At 41.6% G+C, this 16,245-nt stretch overlaps 1 protein-coding gene across 1 annotated transcript in view; it reads right to left on the bottom strand.

Annotated features, from left to right (window-relative positions):
• micu1 (mitochondrial calcium uptake 1) overlaps window positions 1–16,245 on the bottom strand; it is a 31,628-nt gene that overhangs the window by 3,127 nt on the left and 12,256 nt on the right. Inside the window, exons 6-10 of the mRNA XM_080507619.1 lie at window positions 6,636–6,750; window positions 4,885–4,967; window positions 4,164–4,364; window positions 2,554–2,691; window positions 1,037–1,145 (exon numbers count right to left, since the gene is read on the bottom strand). Coding sequence (XP_080363745.1) covers window positions 1,037–1,145; window positions 2,554–2,691; window positions 4,164–4,364; window positions 4,885–4,967; window positions 6,636–6,750 — 646 coding nt within the window. The remainder of the gene's footprint in view (window positions 1–1,036; window positions 1,146–2,553; window positions 2,692–4,163; window positions 4,365–4,884; window positions 4,968–6,635; window positions 6,751–16,245) is intronic.

Here is a 16,245-nt window from a genome sequence, read left to right as displayed (position 1 = left end):
CACAACTTCAACTTGATGTTACATTAAAACTTCAGTCAATATCAGGCAATATTAAACAGTGTTACTTCAGTAAAGACAGATTTTATGGCAGAATTGTTACTCAATGTCATAACTAACGAGTGTGTATTATTCTTTTCACCATTAGATTACCCAGTTTCTTTTTAAACGATTGACATTATTGAACATTGATAAGGAGAAAAGATAAAGCGCAGCATAAAGCAGTTAATTAAATGTTAGAGCAGGTTGATGTCTCTCTTATTATACAGCTCCCGCCCTCAGACCTAAAATGTTATATGCTTTAACCCCAACAAAATAAAATGATGCAACAGGTAATTCGTATTTTTGACCCATTTTAGAAGCATTCTCGTTTCATTTTCTTGTAAAAACAGACAAGATATTACCTCACTCTGATTTCTTGCTGCCTTCTTTGTTCTTCCCACTGACTCAACAAACCCATTTTGCACATTTGCTCCCACATGTGGAACACTGTCGCTAACCTCCGTTGACTTGGATGATTCATTTATCAAGCTGAAATAATGATACACAGTTTTACTCTAAAATGAAATGAAATGTTAACAAACTTTTAGTGAGAATAAGAAAACGGTCTTGGTGCAATCGGAGGGAAGGGAATGAAATGATGGCTCAGCCCGAACCGTCCACTCGCAGGCCGGCTGACGATGCTGGCATGTGTCAGTGGGCATCAGTCGCCTGCACTGCAAGTTAGAAGTGATCGGTCATGTGCTCATAGGCATTTCTTGAATTTAAATATGCATGCCACTGCAGCCCTGAGGGTTCAGGGAAGGGGATGAATGGACGGATGGACAAACGGATGACAAATGGATGAGCTAGACTTTGGGAGTAAAGCCAGTCGCCCCCCCCCCCCAAAAAAAAAAAGAAAAAGAAAAAATAAAGATGTGGGAAGCAGATCTGGCTGGCTGAGTGTTAACAGAGAGTCCGAGGATGAAAGTGACAAGAGGAGAGTAATTAGCGGGGTCGAGAGAATGTCAAAAGGAAAAGGGCACGTGTGGGTGTGTACCTTTATCTATGGAGGCTCCGGCCATGTGGTAGAAACTCAGAGCTGTGTCCACGTCGTTCACGTTCTTCAGGAAAGTGAAGAAGTTTTCCAGCTCCTCGAACGTGACGCCCTGAACAAGATGTGTACGAGCACATGAAAAACAAACCAGTCCGTGACAAATAATGAACAAATCATCGCGGCAGTCTTCACCGGGGCCGTTCAAGCGTCGCGATTCTGGGACAAATCAGCAAAACGCTGTCAAGACAAGAGCTGAGACAGCACAACGCCATATCTGGGAGCAGCTCAGCGGCGTGACACAAATGACAGGAGGAAGTGAGCAGAAGCTCTCGACACACATGGATGAACGGTGTGCTACGGATGGCCGGGGAAACAGACGGCGTAAAGCACACATATGCATGTACACAATCAGACACATTCACAGTCACACAGCTGCCGAGCTCCTGACGAGCTCATTTACAAAGAAAAGTGAGCAGCTGGTCTCAGGCAGTAAATAACACTTCTCTCATTTACATTACAGGTTATGCCAACGTGGAGACGGCGACAGAGTGGGGTAGAAGAAGAGAGGGTAAACAGCAGAAAGGGAAGGGGGGGGGGTAAGGCAGAGAGAGAGGGATGCTTGCTGCAGTTTAATTCCTTAGAGAGACACTTCTCTGGCAGCACCCACGATCATCTCTCTCTCGCCTGTGAGGAACAGCAACACGGCTGCTTCCCGTTTTCTTCTCCCCGCTAATCGCCGTATTTAACGATCAAACAAACCTTATCATAGCTCAGACTGACATCTGTGGCGCCTTCATGCATGGGAAAAAAAAAAAAAAAAAAACTACTTGATGGGTGAAATCTTCAAATTTATGGAAAAAAAAGAATTAAATGGGACACATTTTTCTTGAACACCTCGGGGAATACAATACGTATGGGTCGGATGACTACGAAGGAGTAGAAGCAAAGTTTAAGCCATGTAATAGAAATAATGGAAAATAAGTATACGTTGGAATTTCTTTTGACATGTCCCATAAATGGACAGTGGTAATAAAAAAAAAAAAAACAGTGTTTTGTCTGCAGTAAGTAGAAATGATAGAAGAGGGAGAAGGGAAAGCCTGAAAGAGAGTACAGAGTGAAGAGACACAGACAGACAAGCTTGGACAGGGGGGGGGGGGGGGAAGTGCTAAAAGTGTCTTTTTGATAAGAAGTGACTCCTCTGTCTTTGGTCTTCACAAAATAAAGACAGTGGTAGTTGGAGAATGTGTCAATCAGGTGGATAACACCAGCCATGGGGTGTACCGTTCCTCTCTAGGTGATGTATTGCCTCTCATTCTATCGGCAAAGAAAACGTCCCAGCACAATCTCCTTTTCCCTCAGGCAATGCTCACACACACACATACACACACGCCGTCTGTCACATCCCCTCTAATGTAGGCCAATTAGCTAGAGCATTCACACCAGAACATCAAGAGCAGTGCATACCAAGTCTACCCACCACTTTAGTTCATGTGTGAGTGAAAACATACGGATTCATCTACCTGTGCATCTTTAAACATCTTCTTCAGGCCCTTCTGCATCTGCTTGAGTTTACGAGACTGCACACCACTGTAGGCCAGCAGCATGCCTCCAAACTGCCTCTCGGTGATTCTGCCGTCCACAGGGTCGTTCCTCTCAAACTGGTGGCGGTGGCGAGGAGAGAAACAAGTCGAAATTGAGTGTTATGTAGCGAGACAAACAACGTAATAGGAGTGGGAGGGCGTGGGGAGATGGAAACAGTAAATAATGATGTCAGGCTTCAAGTTGAATCATGCTTGGAGACGGTGTTGGTGATATTAAATCTGCATGTGCATTTTTATTTTTATAAAAAAAAATGCTCTTTAATGTTCCACAGGAGGATGGCAGTGGCTCTTTGGCCGTGTCAGGTCGCTATAGTCGATTTATATCCGAGTGTGTTTGACAGCCACCAGGCTCTCTCTCTTCTCTCAAAACACCAATTTGTTCCACTCGGTGGAGGCAGTGAAAATAAACTGGGAGTTAAACAAATTCAGTTGTGACCATTCACTCACTAAATCTTACTCTTGTTCCATATAGTCCAAACAAGGGCAGCTGAGCAGAGTGTAATGATGCATTGAAAAATAGAGGAAACACAGACAACAGTATTTCCTCTCCTGTTATGGCGAGTCTCGTTACGGTCAAGAAATTTGATTGTCATACAACCAGGTTGATTTTTTTTCTTAGATGCCCATTGGTTTAAGGTTCAGGGGTCGTATGGACTCAGCTGAGGAGTTACGTGCGTTGGTTGCCATGGGAACAGCTTGCGGTGGAAAAAGTTGCCGTAATTGAAATTTCTGCACACTTTATCGTCAATGTAATACGAGGCCGACACAAAGAAGAAAGAAGATGTATTTAAATGCAAGATTGAAAATCCATCAACCCATTGTATAACAAAATTTTAAAATAAATAAATGAACAAAAACAAACCAACAAAGAGGTGTGGTAATAGTTGAAACATTCTGTACAACTGAGCTACTTCAACCTGAGCAGGTTGAGAAGTAAAACATACGTTAAAAACAGAGAGATAAGCCTACTTATTTAAAATGACATATGCCTTATCTCCGCTGTTTCGATTTCCCTCTCTGAGCTCTGTGGCATCATTAAGATCTGGCAGATAGCGTTTGCTTTCTGGCTGATTCGAGTCCTATTCTTGGAGCATCAGCCAACACTGCCCATAATGGTTTAGTGAATTAGTAAGGCACTGCCCACACTAATTAACAGTATAGCCATTTGCTCAACAAGGCAAATCCGTTCTTGTCGCTGCTCTGAAGAGACAATTGACGGTTTTCATTTTTAACTGTCAAAGATCTGAGAATGTAAGACTGGAGACAAGAGAAATTTATTACTTTTCTTGGTCAAGTCGGTGCTTCTAAACAAAACCAGATATATTCTTTACTGTTGTAATTGTAAAATGATTACGATTTCTTCGATTTAGTTTTTTTTTTATGATCACAAGCATACTGAAAAATAAACGTTAAGGTCACATTCAACTCATCCAATTACATATATTTGTACATTTTCGGTAGGGTTAGTGTTAGTGTTAGCTAAACCAGAGAATTACTCCAGCCTTCATCAATTCTTCCTTTTCTGTTACCTCCAGCTTGAGCACATCGTGCTGCAACTTCCTCTGAAACTCCAGGAAGCTGCCGATGGTGAGCTTTCCTTTTAAGTCTTCTCCGAAGAAGTAGGTTGTGAGAGCAGAGCTGCAGCCAGCCGTCTTCAGAGTGTTTCCTGTTGTGGAGCGGTCGCGGTGTCGCATGCCCATACTGGTCTGAGATCGAATGATGCTCTGGACCTGGGGGGGGAAAAAAAAAAAAAGTAGTTTCAGGAATAGTTAGATGATATTCAATCATGTAGATGTTCAAAAAGTCTCCCGAGTCTCCCAGGAATTGTTATTTAATGAAGCAACTAAACACGAAAAAGCTTGTCGTATTTGTGTGGGGCAAATTTGATGTACAAGAAGCAATTTCAAACCACGTATAATGAGCTGTCATATTGTAACATTAATGCTGTCTGCCTGGATAATAGAAATAAATTACTAATCATAAGCCCACATGCAGATCTGAAGGTAGATACTGATTTTATTCAGACTGACACACAGCACTTAAGAGTTATAATTGAGAAAATGTCACTGTGGTAGAAATCAGCAGGGAAACTAACCTTAAATGATTGTCAGTGTGTCACAGTAATACAATGACAAGCTACTGTAAATATCAAGTGAGTAGAAATATGTGGAATCGTTACTTTGGCAATAATATAATATGTCAGATTAAGGTATGTTTGTGTGCAGCTGTAAGATGTGTCAACAGTTTGACCTGTTCAAACTCTTCCAGATCCACTTCTCCGTCACCATTCAGGTCAAACATCTTGAAAGCGATCTCAAAATTCCTCTGGGGAGCTGGACACATCACGCACACAAAGAGACAGATTCGGAAATCAATCCATGGCTGCATAAAATCAGCAGCTGCCCTGGACTGACCCAAAACAATGACTGAACAAGTCATTACAAAACCAACTGTGTGAAAGCAGGAGAGGGTGAGAAGTGGAACTCTATGGGGAGGTTTTCTGCCACTACGATTACTACAAAATCAACACCACTCTTTTCCAACAGCGACGCGACAAGAACAAACTTTCCACTGCCTGCTCGAGCTAATCTGTTACACAACACTCGCATCAAAGATGTTTGAAAATGCATTTGCTCTTCAAGCTTTCTCAAATCTGGAAACTTCCTGCATGTTATTTTATGGACATCCGGCGCATACACGACAGAGCTTTGACTACATAGCCAGAGTAACATTATCTTTCATTAACATATGTAGGCCAGGTGTAGCCAACAGGTGCTCCTGTAAGGAGAGGATCGAAATGTAACAGTCAGCTCACACAACATGAAGAGAAACTCAAAAACACTCAAGAAACAAGTCGTAACAAATAGCTATTTATATTCATTGTATACTCACGACTCTTCAAGTGGCCCCAGATTGGGCTTTTTTTTTTTTTTTTTAGTTTAATTGTGACTATATAACAAACAACTACATTGATGATATAACACATCACGAGCACCCCTGTGTCATATACAATTGTTTCCAGTGGAGAATTATTGGGTTGCAGGATCTCTGAAGGTGCCCTGTGGTCCCAGGATGCAGCTCACAGCAAAACACCAAATCCATCATCACTCACAAGAGCCGTAACCATTTAGTCATTACAATTTGGTCAAAGCCACTCAACTCTGCTTTTTTTAGCCAGCATGTTGACTTGAGAACCATGAAATAATGAGACTATTATGAGATAATAAATCCTGCTCTATTGATCTGTAAAGAGTTTGTTGTACAGCAGCAAACAATATTAATTAGCATAGTAGCTGAATTGGATAGATATATTGTCCAAGACATTATTCAGACTGCAAAAATGATAAACAGGTCCCACAGTGAACCAAAGTGAGCATCTGATGGCCAAAATATGTCCTTTGTTCTCTTTTCATGGCCTTGTTAAAAGGATTGAAAGCAAGCTAAAGGCATCTAACCTTATCTGCTTAAAATGACTTGTCCTTGAAAACCTCCCCATAGAGTTCCTCCATACGAAGGGATTATAATAAATGGTCTTACTAAGCTGGGGGATAAAAGTTTACTAGTCACCGGAGAGGATGGAGTGGAGCCTCATTTTCATTAACATGAACTCTGACATATTCAGAGCAAAAAAGCATTAATGTGAAATCTAATCCTTGCATCCAGTACCAATGTTATTTATGGCAAAAAACAAACTGATTCTGTCAAACACACCCCAGAAGGAATCAGCTTGGCAGAGACGCATTAACTTTGACAAGAAGCAAAGACCAACGGGAGCCAGCTTCATGTTAAAAATATCCCACTGAAATATCTTAGACCTTTTCAAATTGTGTCGTTAAGACGCTCTAAGAAAGCTCGGAGCTGAAAAGAGCCAGAGCAGGCTGCACAGGAAGCAAATTCAAATGTAAAAAAAAAAGAAAAAGAAAAAAGATGGAGCTGAATGGCATGGGTCAAATGAACTATTGGACTTCTAGACGGCCTTGACAGTTCAACAATATACTTACTGGAAAGCACGGTGGTGAGGAAAATGTAGTCAGAGAAGGAGATAAGTCCACATTCTCCGAGTGAATAAAATATGCTGTCCTCATCTGCAAACTTCTCCCTCTCCTGGGCAATTTTCTGCTCAGTCACGTCGGGACACAAAAGAGGGGGGGGGGGGGGGGGGGGGGGGGGGGGGAAGTATATTAAGTATTTTTCACATTATTCAGCATATGGCTCTTAGTTTCCAGAATTATCCCAGGTGTGGTGTTATGTGTGTGAAAGCAAGTATGTGTAGACAAATACTGTTCTTCCACAAACATAAGTAATTACAATACGCAAACAGGTTATCTCGGTTACTGTCATGCAAGTGCTGCATACACATGAAGCCGTACAGGCAGGTGACAATGGCAGTAGCAAACAATTAGTCGAGTAACAAACACGTTATCCACCAGAGACGATACTCACAGTGTGAAATTGACATAAAGAGAAAGAGAGAGAGAAAAACATCACAAGAGACAGAAGCACAAGCACACACACTATTGATTAACCATATTTGCAATATAACCCCGGTGTAGGAACCATTCGAAACGTGACCTCGATCAATCTTCACAAACAAATACACAGTTTAGTCAGTGTGTTTCTGTCAGCATGTGTATAATCCATCACACTGCATGAAAGTGGGACTCCATCACATGCACACTATACACTCGGTGAAAAGAGACATGGAAAAAACACAAAAAAAAACCAAGTGTCCAACGAGTAGGACGCTCCACCACACAAACGGACAGTGCATGCCCGGGGGGGGGGGGTTTAGAGGAGGGCGGGTTGGGCTGGGGTTACACTGAGCCCAGGTGGAGTTACCTCCGTCTGTAAAGAGGTCCATTTCAGAGGAGGAGGAGGAGGAAGGAGAGACAAGGTTTAGAGAGCATCATGGCCTCTGCTGTCTTTAGCAGGGCCTTGAATGACAAAGACAAACATGTGCATTCAATTTTGTTTGCGTACACACTCACATTCACACACATATTCAGAAAACATTTTCTTAGCGACAAGATATTTAGGGGATGCCACTGAAAATTAATAATTCAATTATGTCTTGCAGTTTCTAAATATTTTAATTACAATTGGAGTACATAAACAACAAGATCAGTGAAAATCAGAACACTACTGAATAAACATTGCCGACTATAAATAAAGTGACAGATGATGCTCCTCTATGAAGCATCGCTACCAGAGCTGAATGCTGAGTATTCAGCAAATAGAAAAAAGCTCCAATTTGAGCGTCACTTGCACGAGGCAAAGTGGGAAAGACATATCTGAACACCAAAACTCGGTGGCACCCCCTTCCTAAGCAGAACATTTCCTTCAAATCCTTTTCCATTGAACCAACTCCCTCCCCATATGACGCCAACTGTATAACAACAGACGACTGCATCACATAATAAAATGTAACTTTATTCCACAATTCTTGTTAATTCTGATTCCTGAGAAGGGAGTGGGGGCAAGAGAGAAGGTCAGAGAGAGAAATAGGTTATTGTTGGAGCTGTGATGTGTCTGAAAAAAGGTGACAAAAGAGATAGCAAATGTAAAAAAACAAAAAAAAAACCAACTTCAAACTCTTGAGAGTTAAAGGTTTACAGGAGTATGAATGCAAGAGAGAATAAGAAAATAACAGGCGTGTGCTTTAAAAACAAGCAAAGGAGGGAAGAAAAAGAGTACAAGAGGTTGGTGTGTTCCCTGGAATTTTACAACAATGACACACACAGAAGACCCACTTATCTGCTTTTCAGTGAGCAAAAACACACTAATGTCGCCCCGCACAAGAGACATAAACACACTGGACCTTATTATGATGACTAGAGCAGAGGCACAAAGCACATTAGCTGGCAATAACCTACTTTTTCCAGCGTCCTGAATTAAAGACAAAAACTCGGCCAAAGAGAGGTCAAGATCAATCTTAAACCGTGACACCTGAAATATATCCATCTGATTCATGTTTCCGGCTTTGACCAGCAACATTTTACAAGTGCAAAATTTGAAGAAAATTCATGTGGAGGAGAATATCTGAAGTAACCGTGACCTTCACCTTTGGAGAATTAAATCAGCACATTGAGTGAGAGCAAATGAATGTGCTCAAAATAAAGACATTTCTCTTGTTCTTGGTGATTCTGTGAGAACACAGGCGAGAAAAGAACAAACTGCTCTTTGAGCATGCCACTCTACAGCTTTTACAGTGACGACGGCTTCCCTCTCCCACTTTCTGTCCGATTTCATCTCTCCAGCAAATGAATGATGTAACACTGTGCACTCGGACAGAGGTGGGGCAGTGTGAATGTCAAGCTGCGCTGCACGTCCTTTACTTGTTCTTTTTTTCCTCCCTTGAGCCCGGGTCTTATAAAGGATGTAGTGAAGGACAAGGCATGAGTGTAAAACGGTCACCGGTGGACGGCTCTGATCTCAACTGAAAATAAATAGCATTGAAGGCTCAGCAATGAGTAATTTAACAAAAATAAAAAAATGAATTTTTAACTGATAAAACTAGGTCACTTGATTGCTGGTGCCAGATTTAGTGTCTGTCGCTCATTACTTGAGTCTTTCATGACTTTTGAAACAGCAGCCCCGAGGAAGATTATGGCCATAAAAACAAGCCGCTTCAATCACCAATACAATTCCAGCTGCATCTGAGGCAACATTTAAACACTCTTCGCAGACTTTTCCCAAAGCACTGAACTTCAAATGACTGTAAACCTAATCGCTGCAGCACTCAATTTAATTAACACCAAACACATCATTTGTCTCGACGAGGATTAACTTTATATCAATCTGCGTGTCACGCGTTCATACGCATCTTCAATTTGGCCAACTCCGCGTCCGGATGATGAGCCGAACGACCCGGCGAGGCTGTGAGCTGAAGCAGAAACGCTAAGCTGACAGAGCTGCCGGCCGGGCAGTGAAATGTACTATCATTTACACACACACGGGCAGGGTTAAAGGTTTGGTCGGGGCTAAATTCTGCAGTGCACGAGGCTAAAGAGCAGACCGAAAGCTGCCCTGGCCGGATTTCAATGAGTCGAGCTTCAAGGAACCATCTCACCTCATTTGCAAAATTGTGCACGCCGGGAGGCATGCACGCGAAGAGATGAATGTTTTCATTTCAGACAACGGTCGAGAAACTCTTTCTAGGTTTTACTGTGTGCCAGACAGAAATTCTGTGCCGTTTACCGTGGTTTAATCTGCCATCTCCAACTCCTGAAATGATGAAATATTTCATGTATTTACCTTCTTTTGTTTGCGTTGTGTTCTTTCCAAATTATATTACATATATAGACAGTATAAACAATTCCACGTGATAAAATCAACCACGAGGCACTGCAGTCCTGAGGGTTTTCATTATATTACAGAGATGAGGAATCTCACTTTGCCGACATCCATCGTCATTATGTCGAAACAAAAGAAAACATGCAGCTGCTGAAGCGGCCGTGATTAAAATGAAGGATAATTTAATACACAATTTTGCACCCCACTTGCATCATCATTTGGGAACTAAAAACTATGCAATTTGCAAACCATTTATTTCACTCCTGTTCATGCCACCATCACTGTGTCCAGGCATGGTGCGAAAAAGCATGAGCTGCTTTAGATGTTGTTCGCTGTGATAACTACACCACCTGCACTTGTTTGTTTTGGGTTTTTTTTTTTTACTCACGGGTCCTCTCCAACGCTGCAACTGCAAACACCCAGATCACAAGGTAAAAGAAGGAAGTTGAATGATGAAACATTGTAGCCAAGACTCTAAAATATGAATTATCACACTAAAGACAAGGGTCTTTAAAGAAGTGATGTGCACAGGAGCAAAGGGACTGTCACAAAAACCAAAAAAGGCATGTATTTATGGGATTGAGTGGAAATTTGCCTCTGGAGGACAAAACCTCAGGATGGAAAGAAATATAAGGGAGAGAGTAAAAGATTGCTCGCAATAAATTTCACTTTCATGTGTGTGGTGAGGGTGTGTGAGCACTTGACTGATATCAGAGTCTGAGTGACATTTCAATCCTTTGCGCAGGTAAGTCTGAACAGAATTCGGTCTACTGGAGCGTGGGAAAAAAAAAAGTGTGATGGACACTGCAAAATGAAAGAAAGAGAGGGGGATGGTTGGCGAGAGAAGCATTAAAAATGAATCTGTACCTTTACGTCCTTTGTGCTGCTTTGCTTGATGTGGTGGCTCTAGGTTATAGTCACTTTGGCAGGTACAATAAAAGATGAGACTAGCGAAGGAAAAGAATCCCAAATGAGGCGCTTAGGGGCAAAAATCAACCCGGACCTGAGCTGACATTTCTGATAGAGGCTGAAAGAGCTGAGTGGACTTTCCCAATTGCAACTGGCAGCCCTTTCCTGTCAATCGCTATTATCATTCATCTATTTATTTATACTTTGGGATGTTTCTTTGTTGCGGAGCTTTTGTTTCCGACCAGAAGTTGTGCTGTGTCAGGAAGTATTTAAGTGGTGCACTCCCGTGTTGTCATTTGCGCTTCACACCTGGAACAGCACGGTCGGTTGAACTGCAGCGTCTCCCGTTTACTTTGATTCATTCAAAGTAAACTGATTCATTAAGTCAGTCGGTTGTTTAGTATTTGTTTCTTCTTGTTAGCACGCATACGCTCCCAATCCAAAGTCTTCGACGCTGCCGCAGAGTTAATCGCACCCTTGGTCAGCAGAGTGAGGTATGTTTTGGTGTTTATGTGTGGGAACTGTTTCAATATGAGTTGCTTATTTTATTCACGTATTATGTGTGTATAATGTAATGAATATTTATTTCGATGGAGGTTTTAATCATGGTTGGGTTTTCTAATAAAGTTTAATGTCCATTTAAATGTAATTAATTTGTATAACGAACATAGGAAGATATTTTTGTAACCAAGTGATTCTAAAACTGTAATGAAATGTTAGTTTTGCAGTTTTGGTTTCACGGCGCCGATTTAATAAAGACAAGTTGCACCAGTCGAATTCGTCTGCTTTGTTGGAGAGGCCAGGGGCAGCTACACCTATGTTACAGTATACACATTTAGGGAATCGTCACCAATCAGATCTCAATAGACACCACAAGAACTAAATGGTTCTTCTATAGGAGGTACTAAGCTAAACAAATGTACATAAAAAGAATAATTCCTCCTTATGAGGATCACAAACAGCCTGTGTGTGTAATCAGATGTGTAGGCAGAGAGAACACTGATGCATTAACTTTCTAACCCCTCGTCTCAGGGGGAACCACAAAGCAGGTGTTAATATCCTATTATGGCGCAGAGTAATGACTGTCGATGTGGAAGACTCAAAAACACATTTTGCTCACTGAGAAACAGCAGCTGTCTAATAAGAGAGGGCAGATCAAATTAGTTGACAGAGACAACCAAACCTCTAAGAACTGAGAAGGGGAAACGGAGCCAGAAAGAAGGATCTGAAGTATTTAGTGACTGTGGATTTACACTGAAACAGTTTTTTAGAGGTCAAGGATAACATGTGAGACCTGGAACAGTGTGAGAGAGAAGAGACATTTATATATATATATATATATATATATATATATACACACACATATATATATATACATTTAAAAAACTGAGGCATGCGAGTCCAAACACCGGCCCTTGGGAGCTTCCTGTGAAAACCAGAAATAGGTGAACATGACAACAGTTGGCACCACAAACAGCTCGTTTCCACTGGAACGGCCCCTCGGCGCCGCCTCTGAGCGACAGGTGTCCGCTCCCAGTCACGGCAGGTCACGTAGAAGACAATGCGGCATTACAAACGTAATAGCACCTCAGTATGTGGGAAAAGTTGGATTACAGTTTTCATGTACAGCCCAAGTGCTGCCTTCAGTAACTCTAAACCATGCTCTACGGAAACCATGCAGCACCCACGTCTGAGCAATCCAGAGGATGGATTTGTGAAGGCTATCAAGCACATTAATTCAGCCTTGACAGTAGCTAAGAATAGCCATATTTCCAAGTCCAAAACCACCCTGTGATGCCACCATGCGCAGAAAGGGGGCTCCACCACCGGTTACTTTCTCTTTCGAGATGCAGGCAATAAGAGCAGTGCATGCTGGGGGAAAACGGCTGGAGTGCCAAAGCATGTGGTACAGCTGATACTTCTGAGAAATGAAATTATGAGGAGTAAAATGTGTTTGTAAAGCAAGGCAAAAGGAGTGCAGGGGAACAGCACTGCTAGGATTTCACACTGACCAATACTCCCTATACATTTCCGCTGCTTCTGCATCTCAGCTTTGCAAAACTGCACAACCATCATAAAGCATAAATGTCCGAAATTTACTTTAGGGTTTGCGTGGTATAGATTGTAAATTATACAACAGTGATGCACTACTTAATAATCCCTGTCAAGGCAAAGAATACTCTCCACTTTTAATAATTCAACAAGAAAGGCATGGCAGGCAGCTGCCTCAAACAACCTATACAAAGGCTATGGGGACAGTCTATAGCTCACCGTCCGGTTAACAATACAGAGCTCGGGTTGGCAAGTGCACACACAATGGGGTGTGTACGTACTTTGGTTTCCGACACTCCCCAGCCATTATGTGGGAAACTGGTTGTGACCTGTCCTTGGCTGCACGTAGCTTATCGTCATATTGTCTTGACTGACAGCTATGCAGATAAAGGCTGAATTGGTTTGCACATAGAACCGACAGGTCAGGGCTCACTGATCTACACATACCAACATAAATATGTGCTTCACTCATTTAGTCTGGAAAAGCAACATTTGTTTGCAAAAAAGCAGTGCACATTTATATAAATGCTATTAATGATTTAAATAGTCTAGTATAAGATATTGACATCGAAAAGCTGAATTAAAACAAAGGTCTAACTGACCTACAGCCACATCTGACATGTGGTTAAGTGGCACTTGGCTTTTATTTCAAGTTTTACGGGTAAATAAAGGTTATTTATTCCCACCCACAGCCTTTTCTTTAACACCTGCTGCAAGTTTTACAGAGGCTGTAAATGCACTATTTTATTTGCGAGCTACTACGATCCTGGGAGACAATATATGCAATGAAAGTAGTTTCATTGAAGCTATTCATATTGGTCACTGACCTAACTGAGACTTTGACACTGGTGTCAACACTCGCTGTAGCTGAGATGTGATAAATGCAGAAAATTCGCAAGGCCGTTCCTCTGAACTAACAACGGTGAACAGTTACGTCCTCCAACATAACTACAGAGGTGTGAGCAAGTAAGTAATCAAAAGGTAGAAGAGAGAGACCAATCAAAGGAAGAAAAGAAGGAGAAGGCAGTGGCTACATAGTGCAGTTTTGGTTTTTTTTCTTTCATTCAGGTGCACACATGCTGCTCGGCACACACCCCATACCTGCCAGAAGTCCTGCAGAGAGGGAGGGGCAAAACAGGAAGGAGGCGAGGAAGGAGGGAGAGACAGCAGAGGAGGAGAGGAGAAGGAGGGACGGGGAGAGTTTTTGGAGAGAGATTGGGGATCATTTCATGGAATGATTGGGGGGAGGAAACAGAGAAAAAGAAGTGGAGATATTGGGAGACAGGGAATTGAGGATGATAATTATTCACAAGGAAGAGAGGAGAGACAACGCAGCAACTACTTGCTTTGTGATTAAGACAGGATGGCTGATAGGACCATGTGAGAATAACAATTAAAAATGTCACATCAACACAAGATTATGGCAGGCTAAAAGCATTCCAACATATTCAATGTACAGGAATAATTCACAGGAAGGTTGCAAATTACCAGCATGGACAGTGTGCACTTTGGACTTTGTCCACACTGTGTCCAACACTCTCAATCACAATTACGAGTGTTCAGATAAGCATAATAAAAACCTAATTCGAACAGCTTGAGTCAATAGGAGCAGTTGTTAAACAACCAACTATAGTCATGTAGTGTTTGCCTCACATAGAGACTGAACCTGGAACAAATTAAGTTTGGAGACATGGACGCAGGGAGCTTTATGGCATCGACGAAGCCGCGAGTTTCAGTTACCTTGGCTGTGTTTTCTTGAAAACATCGTAAGGCAGACAGACCTTTCAGAGAATTTACTGTTATTTTCACACAAAATGATAGTTCTCTTTGTGCTGAACTTCAGCCTCCACCACAGTTTGCCACCAAAGCCCCCAGATGAAATGCTCCCTTTGTACTTACTCCACACCCTCCATCAACTTCCATGAGTCACACAACTACAGATATTGCGTCACCACACCCGCTCAAGCCGTTTCATCTTTGTCTATTCAGTTGTATTTTTTCAGCTTCTTGAGAGCCAGATTTTCAAGGATTGGCAGGATTGGTTTATGGTTTATTCCTCCTCTGACTAGCTGGAGGTGACTATTAAACCAATGAGAGAGAGACACGTGTCTCTAGGCAAAAACAAAGAAAGAGTGTGGGCTGAGCCAAGGGAAGGGGGTGGGGGCTCTATGGCCGCTCTGGCCAAGGCAGAGAAATCTCAGGGGACATACAAAGCTAAATACAGTATCAGAAACAGTCATGTGTCCAAGACATTTGCATGGCAAATAAAGGAAGCACAGGGCCTGGAGCTATGGATAACATTTACATAAGCAGGCAAGGCTCATCAATGAAGACTGCTTTGTTACCTTTTTGTTTCTCCCCTCATTTGAGTAAGCAAAGGTTCTGAATTGTAATTCACAAAGCTAAAGGTCTGCTCAATCTGAACTACAGAAAGTGTAACTCATGATGCTGAAACATAATACTTTCTCACTGTAGCAGCTGATTAGAATATGTAGATGAAGTACAGACTCATTTCAACCTGGGGGCTTGTGAATTTTGTAATGAGGTCAGAAACTATTATCATTATGTTAATAGAATGACGATCGGCTTCAGGGTAGGAGGGATGCAGTCTGGCATAAATCAATATCAATGATGAAAGCAATGATGGCTGTGATTTATATTTATTGATTATAGTTTCCTGACGTTGACGATGAAAATGTGATCATCCAAAGCACGGAGAGACGACCTCCTTTAAGTCCTTCGGTGACCACGGGGACTCGCCTGCCTGTGCTCACCTGCTCCCACTGTCTTTAAAATGATCATTACACAGAGGCCACGGGCTCACTGTTTACATGCCCCAATTAGAGGTTCTTTTGACTGTAGAGGGCTTTTTATATTTAATTACCTGGGCATTAAATTAATCTGATAAATGGAAGATCTATCCTCTTCCTCATCTTTTCAGTTAATTCATTTTCAACAGTTTTACAGCTCAAACAATCCATCAAAAGCAAGATATTCAGATTATTAGGGGGCGCTCCAGAAGCAAAAAACAAAGTGGACCATGAAGCAGCACCAGAAGCAAAGATGTAAAGCCAGAGCAATAAAGTGCACATGGTACGGTCAATAGAAAAAACATAATTTAACACTGTTTTAGTCCAACTGTGACATATTAAAAATAAATAAATAAATAAATATATATATATATATACACATATATATTTGTGTTTTGTGAGATATAAACATAAGAATAAGTGAAATATAACAGAAGAAAATTAATGAATGCTTTTTAATCTCCCGATAGGAAATATGTCCTTATGTTATTGCATTTTAAACATATTTATATGGACTGAGAATTAGTAAAACTACTCATGTAGTTGC

The sequence above is a fragment of the Blennius ocellaris genome (genome assembly GCF_963422515.1).
Source record: "Blennius ocellaris genome assembly, chromosome: 13".
Lineage (NCBI taxonomy): Eukaryota > Metazoa > Chordata > Actinopteri > Blenniiformes > Blenniidae > Blennius > Blennius ocellaris.
This window is presented reverse-complemented; position numbering and strand designations above follow the sequence as displayed.